At 39.4% G+C, this 17,788-nt stretch overlaps 1 protein-coding gene across 2 annotated transcripts in view; it reads right to left on the bottom strand.

Annotated features, from left to right (window-relative positions):
* Positions 1 to 13,398: 13,398 nt before the first annotated feature.
* Positions 13,399 to 17,788, bottom strand: part of LOC306938283 (death-associated protein kinase 2) — a 28,543-nt gene continuing 24,153 nt past the window's right edge. For both annotated transcript variants that reach the window (XM_079522386.1, XM_079522385.1), the window contains 3 exons: positions 17,410 to 17,499; positions 15,037 to 15,120; positions 13,399 to 14,668 (listed from right to left, as the gene is read on the bottom strand). In XM_079522386.1, the coding sequence (XP_079378512.1) occupies positions 14,588 to 14,668; positions 15,037 to 15,120; positions 17,410 to 17,499 (255 nt within the window). In that variant the 3' untranslated portion in view covers positions 13,399 to 14,587. The remainder of the gene's footprint in view (positions 14,669 to 15,036; positions 15,121 to 17,409; positions 17,500 to 17,788) is intronic.

Below are 17,788 nucleotides of genomic sequence, written 5' to 3'. Positions count from 1 at the left end.
GCCACATACTTTTACTAAGTAAACTGTATTGTAGATAGTTCATTGTACTAAGTATCCTGAATTGTAGTTATCTACTTATTTTTTCAAGAGATCTTGTCATGTAGCTCAGTTGCTTTTCATGAAGAGTAACCAGTAGCTTAGCTGGCTACCTTTTGAAAGTAGCTCACCCAACACTGGTGGTTCGGTCATATTTTCAAGGCAGCAGCGCTCTTATTTGAAAACCTACAGCAACAGTTGCCTGGCCGCCGCTTAATTGGAAGTTGACACTGTCGTTCACACTGGAACTAAATTCATACACACATAGATCAGAGTTATATGGGGCTCAAGCATGGATTCAATAAGACGGAATGCGGATGTGCCGAGATTATACATGTAGACGAGTGTTTCACAAAGTATTTTATTTCAAGGACCCTCATTTTGATAATTCTGAGTACAAATAACTCTAAGAGCGTACACTCTTGAGTTACAGACCTGTAGGGGTCCATTTGATTCCTAACAAACAATGACAAGCGAGGGCTCACACTCTGAAAGGTGTAGGTAATTTTTTTTCTTTATTTCTCCATTATGCATTAAGTTACAAACCTTTCGGCTATCCAGGCTTCGTCAGCGGATCGGGATATATATATATATATATATATATATATATATATATATATATATATATATTCTCCCACAAAACGATTAAAAACAATAATCCTGGGAGCCACACTTCCTCTGTCAACCTGAGGGGGCAGCGGACTGACCTCATGCCCCCATCTATGCATGAGGAGTCCAAGCTGCTTCTTTTCACCTGGCGGGGGGGAATTTCCCCGGCCGGACATAGCGCTTGGAACTTGAAGGAACACGTTATTCCGACCAGTTCCTTTCCCCTCCATCAGGCTGGCGGATCGGGATCTGACACGAATTTTGACCTGATGGCCAAGATTAAATTTATCCCCTGAGCAACAGGCAGGTTCTATAGAGGTTATGCGGGAATGCCTACTCAGTTACAAACTACTTTCTGGCCTTGACAGCCCATACATCCAAACAGAAAAGTCCTATTTGATTGCATTAATTCCCAGGACGTCTGGAGACGTCTTGGTCACAAATTGAGTTTTTAAATTACTTTAAACAACATTAAATTCACTTTGCCACTAGATTTGCCACTCTATCTGACATTCACTTTATGCATGCACATACCCTCTATTAGCTCAATGGTAAACATTTCAGCACTTGCACACGGGTTCAAATCTGGGGTAGAAGAGGTAAGTTACATAGTGCAGCTTTAAGGCATGGAGAATTAAAATAAAAAATGATGTCATTGTTTGTTTTATGAGGATAACACCAGAAGTTGACAAGTTGTTCCTAACTATCAATAATTTCACCGGGGACCCCTTGGAACGTCCCTCGAGGACCCCCTGAGGGTCCCTAGGCCCGTCACAGTGGTTACATAAATGTCTAATTGCAATTATTTGAGATTATCACAATTATTTTTGCATTATCTGCAATTTTTTAAGCAGAAATAGCAGATCTGTACGCTTGTAGATCAGCTATTTCTGTTATGTTTTTTTATTTGAAAGTATAAAATTATTAAATGTCAGTAGGCTAATTTAAGTTATATCTGCCCTGTGCAATTTGTTTTTATTACAACGCCTAAAAGGCAAGTAAAAAAATCTATTCTGATTCATATGTTCAATGCCAGAAATACAATTAAATCATTAATGGCAATTTATTTGTATGACACTGAATGCCACAGACGAAAAACAGTCTAAGTCCACACTATTGATCCATAATGTATAAATGATAGATAAGGGTTCAGGACAACGAGGCCTTTTCGTGGAGGGGTCAGAATGACATTTGGACTGTTTTTCGTCTGTGGTACTCATTAATCATTGAGAACCACTGGTGTAGACTTAACACTAGCTCTGGTCCATAGCTCTAATGCGTTGCATTTAGAGCTATGTTACTCTCAACTTCCGCCGCTCGCATGAATGCAGACCAGCCTCTCCTCTTTAGCGTAAATAAAAATAATGTTTTTGCTACTCACCAAAACAAAGGCAGGTTGTGTCATTAGAAAGCCTACTTTCCTTAGTGGACGCACTCTGAGCCCCCCACCACACGTATAACACGAGAGGCTGGTCTGCATTCATGTGAGCGGCGGAAGTTGAGAGTAACATAGCTCTAAATGAAACGCATTAGAGCTATGGACCAGAGCTAACTTAACACGTCCAACAGAACGTGGAGCATTGAAGGACACAGGGGAAAAAACAGGAAAGCAACTTGCAGAGAGCTGTGGCATGCTGTAATTAACTAGTTTTCTACTTGATTGTGTGAGCTTATGGATCTGCCATTTCTATAGGAGTGTGACACCGGTGTGCTACTATTGTCTTGTTCAGACCCAAACAAGGCCTTTGATTTCCTATCCGGATCAAAGTTGAGCTGGTTTTGAACAAGGTAAGGGATGTTATTCATATTGTGATGATGATACAATTCCATGTGTTTTTCTGCTGTTCAGACTTGACAAAACCAATCTGATTCCAATCTGGATAGGCCAATTTGGGCCCTTTTCTTTTTTCTTTTTTTTTAAATAGTTGACAAGCTACAAGCTCACAAGATGTTGATGTAGATCGGCTATTTTCACTATATTAAAAGTTTTTTTTGAATTTTAAAGATTTCCAAAATAATTTAAGCATGAGGTGTAAGGTGGTGTTTTACTTTAAAACAGGCACTTCTGGGATAAGTTTTCCGTCTACTTAGGCTTTATGTACATTCCATAAATTGCTTTATTCAGTATATACAGTAGATATGATTTTATTTTCATTTGATCACACACACACCCCCTCCTACCGTAATTTGAGCCCATTCAACTACAAACTACATGTTAACCATGTTAGACTCGTTGAAAACACACGTCCCTGCTTCTGGTGACTGATATTGTCCTAATGAATGTTTCGAAGTTAATGTCTTCTGAAATGCCAATGTTGCACCAAGGAGCCCTGTATCTCCATGCATGTAATCCAGGAAGTCCATGCATGAAATAACAAATATAAATATTGAATCAAGCACGCCTAAGTAGACGAAAGACCGGATTGACAGCAGAAGTGTTTTAAAGTTCCCTTTTAAGGTCCTCATTCAATATAGCACAGCAGATTTGGGCTCCTCGGGTCCAAAAAGTCTACCGCCTTTTTCATTTTATTTAATTTTAGTTCATATTATTTTATATTGTTCTTGTGATCACAAAATACTGAACTGGAACATAAAATAGTTGTTTTGATCCTGTGTCTTGTGTATTTTGATGAAAATATTTGGGAGAAAGCTGTACATTTAAGAGCCAAAATATGATCTGTGATCTTTGTATATTTTCAAATATGAAGGCAATGTCTCCCAAATTAAAATGTATTGTACTATGAAAAATGTTGGGCCAGGGACCCTGCATTGTCTTAAAATAGCTCTCATATACAATATATATATATATATGTGTGTGTATGTTTTTCTTTCCTCTTCTGGGGGCCTCTGGCACAAAATCTTTTCAGATTGGGGTCACATCGATTGTGACATGGAAATGTTTGAGGACCAGTGTAATACTACCGGTAGTTCTATTGTATTAACATACAGATTGGTTCAAATAGCATTTAATTCGTTGAAACAAGTTCTGGATTGCAGCTTTGAAAGTTCCCATGTTTATTAGTTTGTATTACTACCAGCATAATATGTTTTGACATTTGTTTGTAATGAAAGTTCCCTGTAGATGCTATTTCAATGTTAATTTGTTCTGTAGACATTTTCCTCCTCTGCAATCACCCTAATTTATTTTCTGTTAACACTCCTAAATAAAATGGATAACCCTCAAATGGTGAGAGATTCATCAATGTTGTTGAGTGTTTGTATAAGTAATTAAAAATTGGCTTGTTAGACATATGCTAATGATGTACAGAGAATGTAACACAAATTCTACAAAGAAACCTACATTTCCACTTCAAAAGATGTTGTTAAATGGAGGACAAGTTGAACTAAATAAATGGACTGCATTTATATAATGCTTTTCTCCAAAGTGCTCTACTAGTATCAATGTAAAACATTTCACCCCTTATGTGTTAGAATGGTTTCCTAATTCATTTATTTTATACAAATAATTCCTTTAGGCCTACATGATTGTATCTAACAAGGTTGAATGAATGAACCATTGTAAAGCGCTTTGAACACTTGGAGAAGCGCTATATAAAAATTAAAAATACCATTAATTATTATAATTCCTATAAGAAATATAACCAACTTTTAAATCAAAGCAAAATCAGTAAAGCAAATCGGTATTTTTGTCCTACACAAAGATTAAATGACTATTGACAAGGAATAGATGATGTACGATGATAAGAGCGCCCCTCAGTTCACACGGACGTGTGATTTTTTTCCCCTCACGCATTAGAAGGACGATATCAGTCACCACAGTTTGAAGTTACAATGGGTTTGTATAGGAAGGGCTAGCAGTGCTAGTTGTTTTAGCCTGATAGTGAATTGGCTGCAGGTGTTCCACTCTCAAAGCAGGTTAGAACCACACCCACTATCTTTCACTATGGATGCTGTGACAACCCTCTCCTACCCTGCCTAACATGGCCAGTTTGGCCACTGCTAGGGCTGATTGGCAGGGTGGAGTTAGATCGTCAGTGAGATTGGACCACACCTGAATCTGGTGTCAGATAAGTGTCAATCTGTCTTCATTCCTCATTTTTCTCCTCTACTGGTTTGTTTGTTACTCTGCCTTGGTTTACACCTTACAACATTCACACTGCACATACACTTGCACTGCTTACACACTGATTATCATTCATATGTACTGACATGCACATTATTTGTGGTTTATTTAGTTTTATAAATATATTTGTATACACTTAACTGTGCCTGTGTCTCCCTTTTATTGCAGTCCTGAGTCAGATTGTAACAAGATGAAGAGGCTGCAGATGTGCAGTATGTGTTGGTGGGAGAAAGTGACCAGGGGGCTGCAAACACACAAAGCAAGGTGGTGTCACTGTCAGGTGAGAGAGGCCAACATCAACACTGCACGTGTAAGCCGATTGCTGATTGAACCACTGCTTTAATAGCCTGGTAAACCCCTCCCCTTTGAAAAACCTTTACAAGAGTACCAGACTACTGGTTCCCAAACCAGGTCCCTAGATGGTTGGCTTACAATATTGTGTTCAACTTCTCACTCAACAGTAAACAAACCCAACAATCTGCACATTTCTAAAATTACAATTTCATGACTGGGGGCAGATGAGAAACTCATTTCTAAATCTAGAGTTGACCTGGCTCGCCTTCCTCCATGCTACTCTGCTCTATTATGGGAAAACCAAAACCATATTATGGAGTGACATTCCCATAGTAACAGTACCCCCCATTCACTCCCACTCACTCCCATTCACTCTGAATGGGAGTGAATGGGAGTGATAGTCCCATAGTAACAGTAGCTCCCATTCACTCCCATTCAGTCCCATTCACTCCCATTCAGTCCAGTTCACTCCCATTCACTCCCATAGTAACAGTACCCCCCATTCACTCCCATAGTATCAGTCCCATAGTAACAGTACCTCCCATTCACTCCGATTCACTCCCATTCACTTCCATTCACTCCCATTCATTCCCATTCACTCCCATTCACTCTCATAGTATCAGTCCCATAGTAACAGTACCTCCCATTCACTCCCATTCACTCCCATAGTATCAGTCCCATAGTAACAGTACCTCCCATTCACTCCCATTGTATCAGTCCCATAGTACAGTACCTCCCATTCACTCCGATTCACTCCCATTCACTTCCATTCACTCCCATTCATTCCCATTCACTCTCATAGTATCAGTCCCATAGTAACAGTACCTCCCATTCACTCCCATTCACTCCCATAGTATCAGTCCCATAGTAACAGTACCTCCCATTCACTCCCATTGTATCAGTCCCATAGTACAGTACCTCCCATTCACTCCCATTCAGTCCCATTCACTCCCATTCAGTCCCATTCTATCAGTCCCAAAGTAACAGTACCTCCCATTCACTCCCATTCAGTCCCATTCACTCCCATTTTGAAAGGTGTGTTAAAATGGCCTAAGTCACATTTTATTATGACTTAGGCAAAATAAAATGGCCTAAGTCTCACTCTTGACATAGGCCATTTTTTTAATAGGGTGTAACAGGAAGGCCTTTTACGTTAGGGCTTAGGCGATTTTACTAGAGGTGGCCAGCATCACCAGGAGTTGATTTAGGCACTTACCCTTTGTTTACATCTAGCATCCAACAATGTTGTATGCTAGATGCGAAGGTGTGAGTGAGGCCTTTCCAAACTCACTGGTTGATCTCCTTGTCACTGGAGAGCATGGACAGGCAGGGTGGTCACTGTCACTGTTTCTACACTGTTGCTTACATATTTGCCTGTGAGTGTGTACACAGGGCAAAATACTGTAATGGATTGTGTGACTGTATTTTGTTCTGTAGTGCAGACCATTCTGTATACTTCTGTATACTATTGTTCATACATAGTGAGGATGTTTTTTGTGTGTGATGTTACTGTATGCTATATGCTATAAAGCTTGCTTACAATCCCATGCAGCATATCTGTCTATAGATAACTTATTTGTAAAGTTATATGCAATATTGGTATCTCTTACTTGGTAATATGTGATACCAATCACGCAGCGGCTTGATATTTTTGTGTTTTGACCTAAATGTAACAATCCTGGGCCAATAAAGGGCCCTAGGAGCCATTTTCAGGGCATCCGCACGGTCCAATTTCCCTGAAGGGCCCGTGAGAGCAGGGCCCCGGGGCCACGGCCCCACTGTCCTTATATGGCTAATTTGTCCCTGTGTCTATTTATGTAATTTAATGAATTTATATTTGCCTTACACAATTTTGCCAGAGCCATATACCAAAAAGGGGGTTTTGAGGCAGATGGGACACTTTGACAACTTTTTATCATAGCTCATCATTTTCAGCACATTTCTTCCAATAAGAAAACACTGATTAGAAGTATATTTCCCACTCTACTATACAGTTGGGTGCCACCGATATTGTCCCTTATCATTTGACCCATTTAGGCCTGACCTCAAAATTTTAAAAAATCCTTCTAAATCCTCCAGTTTTCTGAAATAAATATTTTCACGATTTTTCAAAAATAGCAGACCTACAAGCTCGTAGCGCGCCACTCGGTGGCGCGCTATGAGCTTGTAGATCTGCTATTTTTCAATAGCTAAATTATAACAATGTTTAAAACACCAAAAGGGGTTCCCGCCCAAAATGGGTTAACTGTCCTTTTGCGCAGATCACGCAAACCTCAGCAAAAAGAAAAGGACAATATCGATGGCCTCCAACTGTATGTGATATGCTATTTAACTATGATATTAATTTGTTGTATTTTTATTTACACCTGGTGTTTTCAGAAAATAATTGTTATTTTGAACAATGTTTGCCTGTTGTCTCTCCTATGGTACCAACATCAATAAAGCATGGAATGGAATTGTGTACAAAATCTTATCCACAACGTGAATTTGGGTCTGAGTCGAGGCTAAATCTCATGGTCGTCCGTGGCTCAAATGCTGAATTAATACATAATGGACCTTGATATGAAAAAGGTTGAAAACCACTGGCCTACTAGTAATGCATATCAAACTGTGTGTCCTTGAAATGTTAAAGGCTGAGAATCACTGCATTAGGACTGATGTCCTGTTTGCTATTCCATTAAAAATGGCCATGCATAGTAACAAAAATAATAAAACAACTAAACACAATTTATCTGTGACCACAGGCCAATGATGAGATTGAGAAGATCCTTTTTCCTAAATGTATGCGCTTCATGATGATGAGAGCAGAGAACTTCTTCATCCTAAGAAGGAAACCAGTGGAGGTAAATACATTAAATAGTCACGGTTCGCACACTGTGTTAATGCTCACAAAATAATAATATTACATTTTTTGGCAGCATTAAGATGTGGTGTGTAGACCGTCTATTTTTTTTACAGTTAATTTCACACAATTATTTTGATCCAGCACCCGTTGAAATGTTTCTCCGCCTGTCCCATTCACAAGTGGTCACAAATAGTCAACTAATAATAGTCAACCAATCATGTAATACTATGCAGCTAAAGACAATATATTTAATAATAGCTCTCTTAAATCATTCCATACATCCGTTTCATAATTTACAATTTAGGCAATTCGCAGACTCTCTTATGGCATGAATTTAAGTTGGCAAAAGACAGGATAAATGATAAAAGAAAATAAACAATGTATTGCTACAAAGTAACTACAGTAGGATACCAGGTAAATATCAAACCTAGAATCTGTCTAAACCAGTGGTTCTCAACCTTTTCAGGCTGTGATCCCCTAATCATATTTCAACTGGGGACCCCCCACCCTGACAAACACCGAATTGTAGAAGTTGAGGCATTACATTTTAGTTTGACTCGATTCCACAGATAAATATTGTAAAAATAAGCTTGTAGATCAGCTATTTAGACAATTATTGCCTCTTTCTTATATTATTTGACAATTTGGCCAATGTTTGACCAGTTTTGTAGTGGTGGATCATGCCCTGATGGTGGCATGTCCTTGGTTTCCTTGTAGGTGATCACCAGTGTTTCTGTTACATCAGCCTCCTGATCACAAACTTCCACACCGAGCAGATGTACAGTACAAGCACAAGTTGGTGGACTTCATCATAAGAGTTCCTAAAAAATGTGAGTCTTTATTACATAAACATTTACATAAACATTTATTTTTAAATGCCATTCAGACCAAGCACGATAACTATAAATAAGTTATTTATGTATGTATGTGTGTATATATATATATATATATATATAGCCATGTAAGTGGATGGCAGAGTAAAGTCATATTTTATAAACAATAGAAACACTTGACAAGTACACGTGGGATGCAATCAGTCTCACTCTTCGGAATTCATATATCCTATTCTTGCATGCGTCATTAATAGGGTGACCAAATATTCAGCCCCTCAAAAACACGACCCTTAAATTAATGTGCACGTTAGTCATGCAAGCGTGCAGCCATTCATGCACGCGCAAATACAGTAGGTGTTGCATACAGGCAATGACTGATTGAAAAACATGATCAGCTTCATAGTTGCATTCAGACACACCATGCATTTGTTCATGGTTTCTGATTGGCATGTTTACATAAAAGGGACATATTATGCAGTCACTGAAAACTTTTAGGGATTATTAGGGATGCTCCGATCAGGTTTTTTGGGACCGATCCCGATCACCGACTGTTTTTCTCATGATCGGCCGATACAGATCTTGTGCTTAAGGGGCAAATTTGAATATTTCCAAAATTATTATGTCAAAACCCTAGTCCTGTGTGTGGGGAGGAAGGGGAGAATGTTTAGGCCTGTTCTAAAGTTGAAAAATGATATTATACTATATATCTGATTGACATTTATACCACTTAAATGGTGTAAATTAAAAGATCGTTTTCTCCAGATAGGGCAAATTGCCGATTCCGAATCGGTGGCCGATTATCGGAGCATCGCTAATTATTATTGCAATTCTGGCATCCGGGACAATTTCATAGTGAACTAGATAGACCTGTGGCCCTGTGAAAGATATCACGTAAATTGCAGGCTGCACTCATGATTTGAGGCTTTTTGTTCAAAACGGGCCAATCCTGCAAACTTGTTAGCCAATTAGGATTGAATATAATATATATCGGACAAATCCGTCTTGAACACATGACTATAGAGATAGTGTGTAACGATTTGCGTGATTTTTGGACAGAATCTGGAGGAGTAATATTAAAAAATGTCTTTGTTCTTGAAAATTTGGGGCAGAGGTTCATCACACACACACACACACACACACACGGACGGAGTGCAAAACATATTAGTGTTTTGTCTGGATTCGGGACACCCAGCTTGAAACCGGCATAATTCCGGCCAAACTGGGAAGTCTGGTCACCCTAGTCTTTCAGCAGCACAGAGGTGTAGATCTCTCTCGCTCTCTCTCTCCATTTGGGCTCTGCCTCTGACACAGCTGGACTGTGCAGTGTGTGTTTCCACTGTTCACAGAAGTTGACTGTTCATCAGTGTTGACACTCACATCATGATCCTTATAGTTATCGTGATCATTGTGAACGGACCTTTTGTTTAGAAGACATTTTACTAGTGGTGGTAAGAATGGTTAACCCATAGAGCACCGAAGTCCTGACGTCACTGTCAGTAGAGGGCGTAAATCCACAGGTTCGTCTACTTTTTATTTGCATTGTAATCTCCATAGGGGGATTTTAGATCGCCTCATATAAGAACTGTGTTTGAAAAATAAACCGATCACCCCGGCCTTTTCACTCATATGGATATGAAGCATCGACTGAAGGTGGAAATGTACAAATATACCCAAAGTGTAATAAAAAAAGCGTTAGAAACGAACAACCCAGAGACTACATTTCCGGGTAGGCGGGTGGCTGCATCTGCCCGTCGCACAACAGAAACTGAATGTTAATTACGTTTATTTTAATTTTATTGATATTTAATGTTTTGTGGTTAGTACAAGTCGAGTCACCACCAGCTGAGCTTATGTCAACGAGGAATCTCAGGAACGCAATGTGTTGACAGCTGAGCGTGACGTATATTAGCAGCGACATTGCCTCCATATGTAGTTTCAAGGCTTTTGCGGCCACATTAATTCCATTTTCTCCAGAAACTAGCTGTATCAAATATGAATGGACATCATTAACGACGCACAGCCACTCCCCTGACAGAAAGGCCGGGGTGGTCGGTTTATTTTTCAAACACAGTTCTTATATAAAATCGCCCTATGGAGATTTCACTGCAAATAAAAAAATACATGAACCTGTGTATTGGCGCCCTCTACTGAAAGTGACGTCAGACTTCGGTGCTCTATTAAGACATAAGCCCCATTCTACAAATGCCTCCTAAATCAGCAGTTCTCCTGGGGACCCCAACATTGATAGATATTTTACCGCAGACCCCCCCCCATCTGAAAATGTTTTGTGCCAATTTTGGTTTTATTTGATATAACGACCAAAAGAGGAAGCAGAAAATATCCCTCCTTTCAAAATAAAACAAATTGATCAGAAGCGTTCGGTTGCATATCAGAAATATATTTTAGTCACATTCCATACAGTTTGTACATCATGCCACTGTGACCTGGCTTACAATGCAGGTATTGCAATTTTGTAAAAACAAACATAATATAAACATTAATTCAATGCATAATTTAGCCATATACTGTAGAATAGATCATGCAGCAGATTACACAATGCATGCGGGATACAAGATTGCATATTGAGACCGCATGCTCCAACAAACACCCACAAAACCTTCCTTATGCTGGGGCAAAAATAGCCGATCTACAAGCTCTCAACGCACTGATATGAAGCGTTGAGCTTGTAATCTGCTATTTCCGTCTATGAGATTTTGGTGTAGAGTGAAATACAAGAAGGCCCAGTCGACCCCGGTCAACTAAGCAAAACCATGACGAAAAATGTTCGGCGACTATAACTAAGAGTAAATATATGAACAATTTTGTCAACACGTTAGGGAGGGACTAGTGGAGAATTCATACCAAAAGACAAGTCATTTTATGTTTGGTTGCGCTCTGAAAATAGTAGAACTACTTGTAAGTGATCGGCTATTTTCAGCATGCAACCAAGTGTAAAATCAGCCATTTCAACGCCATCAAGGCCTGCCAAAGTAATATTTTTGTCAAAATCAACTGTAGTAATTCGGGAAAAAAAATTGTCATGAATTCAAAGCTTCACGGGGTGTGTAATTGATAGAAAATACGTCATTCTTTGGGTGAACTGCCCCTTTAAACCTAATTATATTTAGATGACCGAGGTCCCCCAGGGGTCTGTACTAGGCCCCATACCTTTGTCCACCTCTACAGCAGATCTCTTTGCCGAATATCTACTACAAGCGTGTAGATCAAGATCGGCTGTTTTCCAAATGTTCGCCCCCCAGAATAGGGATGCTAGGGTTCATGTGGTTAATTATACTGTGTACCCTGCCTTGTTCAATTTTAATAAATTAATCCTGGAAGCTGCCACCCATCTCCAGGATAATTCGTTTTTACTGTTGTAATATACTTAGCTATCTTTTGAATATAATGGAAGACTGAGGCAGTGAGTGAGTTTGACTTATTTTCCAGTTGTGCTCTTGAGCTTTGGTCTACCTGTAGTGCACATCATCAACAACTAGAGTTGGGATCTGGAACCGGAGGTATCAGTTCCATCACATTTTGGAGACGTTTTCCACGAACCGGGTTTTATCCCACTGTCGGATAAGAGCTGGTGTGTGGACTTCACGTCTGCGATACAATAAGCCTATCTCACAGAATTTCCCCGCCCCCCTTAATACGCCCCCTTTTGGGGTTAGTGGTGATAGCGTGACGTCACTCCATAGACGCTACATGTTAACAGAGGTAATTTAAGAAGTCTACAACTTTTGTTTTCTCAAGGTAAGGTTTGTTCTATCTGTTCGAGCTGATTTACCATCTTGTTTGCTTCATAATAATATTGGTCTGTCACATTTTTACATTAGGAAATGTACTTAGATTCTCCAGAGAAAAAACGTGTAAATGCTAATGTTAAATGACACCACTATCTACCGGAAGTGGGCGTGGAAAGGGGGCTGTGAGATAGGCCTATTACAATTACCGGTGGTTCTCAAACCTTTTAATTTCAAGGACCACCATTACTCAGTGTACAAATGGAACCACATTTGTACACTTTCAAGGGTTACAGACCTGTAAGTGTCCATTATAGGAATCGTTAAAGCAAAGGGAAGGAATCAGACCGCTAAGAGGCAGCCGCTAAGGAACCATCCCAACCCTATCAACAACATGAATCACTCTAATGACCTCCACCTGGCCTGTTCAATCCGTCTAGCACCATAGAACACACTACTAACACTGTTTCATTCTTCTATTAGCTTCAATCCGTCGAGCACCATAGAACACACTACTAACACTGTTTCATTCTTATAGCTGCATTATAAAGGACCATACCACTGTCCCTAAAATGTCCACTATCAATATCAAACTTTGAAATCCTTCCCAATTTCCCCCAAGGTTGCTTTAGATTTTTTTTTAGATGCTTTTGAATATGTCCATATTCAATAAACATAATGTACACTGTACAAATGTGTGTTTGAAATGAAGCATTTGTGTAATGAGCACTTTTTCCAGGTGTATTGATATCAATGTGCAACTTTTAAATAGTTTGTATTAGAATAATAGTAATTTCATATAAAAATAAATGGCATAGTGGTTTTAGTTTTACTCATGGAGTGTTTTCCAACACCGTTTCAACATGAATGGCAGTGAATGACATTTAAAAATGTGCTTTGAGATCTACTAAATTATACACGTATGTACACCTTTGCTTTTTTTTGTTCCATTTCTATTTTAAAACAGGGGAAATCTCTGCTAATGGCTTATTTTTTTAAACTTTTTTGTTGTTAAAAGTCTATATTCTGATTAATCATTGTGTGTGTTCAGTATCAGGGGTCTCCCCAGCTGTTTTATACAATACATGTTCAGGTGGGTTTCATCTAGTCCGGAGGAAGAACCCATTCATCAACTTCAATTTGATAGTGTTCCAGATACAAATTTCACTTGTTTATTCTGTATCCTGTATGATTGGATGACATTCTTATCAGGACCTGGAAATGTCTTTTCTGACATTCTCAGTGATTACTAAAGACCTGGAGAGACAGGGGAGACCCCTGTTACGCTACACAGCAATAATTACTATCACAATACAGAGCTATTTAACACATGGGAAAGAAATGTAATCAAAATTAGACCGGTATGGTCCTTTAAGGAATGTGCAATAATCACTCATAACACCACCACCACCCCATCCTGTTTACTAGAAGTGCACCAAGCATGTAGTCAGACACTCTGACATATATGCCAACAATACGCTGTAGTCCATTCCACTTCAACAGTTTAAGTCCCAAAACACTTAGGCTCAGAGTCCAGTCTTCATTACTGTGGAGCCCAACACCAGGTCTTGCACGACCTAACTGTGCGTCACTGTCGGCCAGAAACCTCATATCTCCATGTTTCAACTTTTCATGTTTTGTTTTGTAAATTAGTGTCTTACTTAAAACTCGGCGATCTACAAGCTTGCGACGCGTTGCACTGTGACACCTGTGACACAGCCTGGAGATCTGCTATTTTTGCTATTTTTTTTTTTTAAAACAAAAAATAATAGTGAAAGTGGGTTTGTAATTGAACCAATGAAAAGTATTAACAAGAGCTTGATCCATTGGAAAACGGTTTCCGTTTCCTGAAAAGTAACAGTTTTGGTCAAGCACGGTTTCCACTCGACGGCCGCGACTGCCCGTTAGAGAACTGGTGTAATAAATAATATACCGGTCCTCTTTTCTTCATCGTCTGCAATCCGTTTGCCGGTCAGAACTTCTTGCTTTTCCGGCTTTTGGATCCCGACTCACCCAGTTCATAAACACCCTGGTAGTGATGCTGGTAAACAACCTGACTATCCACCACTAATAAAAGGGCCACAGCCGTTCTCTCAGCACAGCCATGTGTGAGCTCTTCATTGCCCCATGCTGCTCACTTCTATGAGCTGCTGCTGAGTCTCCGTCGGATGAGAGAGGCTGGCTTGGTTTCACTGTCCTCCAGGTCACTCTCACATTGTCTCTGATTAAAAAAAAAATTAAACAAGAAAACATGAGATCAGTCAGTGTATGAGTCAACTCCATGGGCGTCCCAGTAATTTCAAAGTTGTGGGGAAATGTTCTAGCAACTTCACACCCGAAATGCAATTCATTGCATTTCTGATGTTAATGCGAGCAACACGTTCACAATAACTTTGTCTTTCTTGTCAATATTAAGTGAAAAGGTTTTAAGGTCAATCAAATGGTCAACCTTTATTGACCATTATATCACTACGCTTGGACAAACAATTCAAGTTCTTGAAATAATGTGCCGATTTGGCGTATGCTGCAGCCTTCATTTTATACATTTCAAACACGAGAATGTTTTTCCAGTGAGAGAGATTGTCTTACCTCATCATCAGCATCTTCACGGCTCTTACCCAGCAACTTCAACCGACACAGACGATTACACACCCTCACCATGTTATAGGACATCTGTAATCATACAGAAATGCAGCATTATTATCATCATAAAATCCACACCATTGTTATAAGACATCTGTAAACGTACAGAAATGCAGCCTTATATCAGTAGTGGACAGTAACGAACATGCATTTGAGTATTTTGCTTTCTATTTTCATCTCTATCTATTTTCTAAATTGTTATCCCACGATTTTGCAACCCATTTTTTCACCCAGTGTCAATTATCTAATGTAATCCTGGGCGCTACACTTCCTCTGCCAACCTAGGAGGGCAGCGGACCTCATGCTTCCTTCTATGCATGAGGAGTCCAAGCTGCTTCTTTTCACCTGACAGGAGAGTTTCACAGGCCGGACGTAGCGTGTGGAAGGAACACGTTATTCCGTCCAGTTCCTTCCCCCTCCACTGGCCCTGGCTGACCAGGGTCAGTTTAGAGACCAGGATTACTGCATGTTTTTTGTGAGGGTACCTACCTACTACCTACCCTAGGGGACACGGGGAGAACATGCAAACTCCACACAGAAAGTCCCTTTCGCCAATACAATACTACTTTTGAATACATTTTGTGAGGCTGCATGTGAGCTTGTAGATTTGTAATTTTCACAATTATTGTTTGTAAATTTCTGAACTTTTCAACACAGCATTGCATCAATATCAAAAAAATAAAATGTGCTTTAGAATTAGTACTTTGAATACTTGGCCAATACTTGCTTGAATATAAGACTTTTTTTTTTTCAATGGAAATATCCTAAAAATCGGGGTCGTATTATAATCGGGGACTAGACTATTTGACATTCAATGTTATTTTTCCACAAATGAGTCTTGGAAAAATGGGGGTTGTCTTATAATCAGAGTCGTCTGATTTGGGACAATACGGGTAAGTATTTTTTAAAGCTTGTACTTCTGAAAACGGACCCTTTTAAAAGCGAGTACTCCTGTTACTTTAACCCAAGTAGCTATTTGACAGAGCAACTAGTGGAGTAATATTAGACCAGGAATATCTATACTTGGACTCAAATACTGGAGTTGAATACTTTGTCCACCACTGGTAGTTTTCGAGCAAGACACTATGAGGCACCCTCTTAGTTTACGGCAGTGGTTCTCAACCTGTGGGCCAGCCAAATGACAGTGCAATTACAATGTAAGGACTTTTAAGACCTTTTTAAGAAAAAAAAGAGTATTACTGCATCAAAGGTAATTAACAAACTATACTATACAAATTGTCAAATATTGGCCAAATTGTCAAATAATATAAGAAATAGGCGAAAATTTAAGAGGCAAAAACTATTAACTATAAACTATTTTCACATTTTTTTTATTTACGGAACGAAGTCAGATAAAATGTAATGCCTCAACTCCTACAATTCCAAGTGCTTATCAGGGTCGGGGAGTCCCCAGTTCAAATATGATTATTTTGGGGGTTGGGGCCTGGCTAGGTTGAGAATCACTGGTTTAGGGGTCCCAGAAACCTTGGGCCAGCACTGTAAAACGATGCTGTACATCTGCCCAGTGTGGAGAAAAAAAACAAAAAAATATTTGCATCAGAAAGGCTGGACTTGGTGTAATGCTACATAAGGCCAGCAGGTAGCACCAGAGTAACAGTTAGTTTTCCTAGTGAGTCAGTATTGTTTGTTTCATAATACAAGTCTGTACCCTGTAGTTTGAACTGAAGTGACTGACTTCAGCATTACCCAGCACTTTCTCTACTAGGTTTGTCACATTTTAGTAAACATTACTCAGTACTTTCTCTATGGTTGTCAAATTATTTAACATTACTCAGCACTTTCTCCATGTTTGTCGCATAAAACATTACTCTGCACGTTATCAATTAATCATATTAATTAATAATAATAATAATAATTTCCTACATGCCCACAAGGGGTGCGGGGCAAGTAGCGGTGTCTTGCTCAAAGTCACTTCGACCCGTTATATAATGTACGTAAGACCAATGTATGACTAATCACAGTAGCCGAACCAGGGCAGTCACAACATCTCGGAGGGAACACAAACGGCCGACATGAATCCTTATCCCGCCCACTGGAATCTCTGAATGATGTCATATTGTAGTTTTGGACTAGCCTCGTATTCAATTTCATGCTGGTGTTGACTGATTGCCACTTCACCTCCCAAAGTATGAACGCCAGCATCATCAATTTCATTTTTATTCAATTTCATTTTCATTCAATTGAATTCTGCGACAGGGAGGGTTTACCAGGCTAGTTTTGGACCAGCTGAACCGAAACCGACGGTTCAAGATAATAAGACCTTGTTAGTTTGTTCGCAGGAGTACGACCGACACTCACCTTCCATTTGCGTCGGGCGTTGAACTTCTTGAAGCTCTTCATGTTGATGGAGGCGCGGTTTCTTTTGGTCGCTTGCTGCCGCGTGATTGGCTGAAAGAGAGCACCTCCTCGCGTCAGTATTCAAACACAGACACAGTTCAACATTATTGCTGCTCAAATCAAATGCATCGTTTTAGTTAGACCTATGTGCAGTCAGAGGCTGACATAACAATTGGCAGTTGTGGTATATCCATTATTTTATTATGAATACTTTTATACCGCTACATCTCAGAGAAAAGATTTTGTACTTTGTACTCCACTAGAATTTTTTGACAGCTTTAGTTACTAGTTACTTTACATATTTAGATTATTAATACAAAACGTAGTGATAAATGATGGT

The sequence above is a fragment of the Electrona antarctica genome (assembly GCF_951216825.1).
Source record: "Electrona antarctica genome assembly, chromosome: 15".
NCBI classification, from domain to species: Eukaryota; Metazoa; Chordata; class Actinopteri; order Myctophiformes; family Myctophidae; genus Electrona; species Electrona antarctica.
This window is presented reverse-complemented; position numbering and strand designations above follow the sequence as displayed.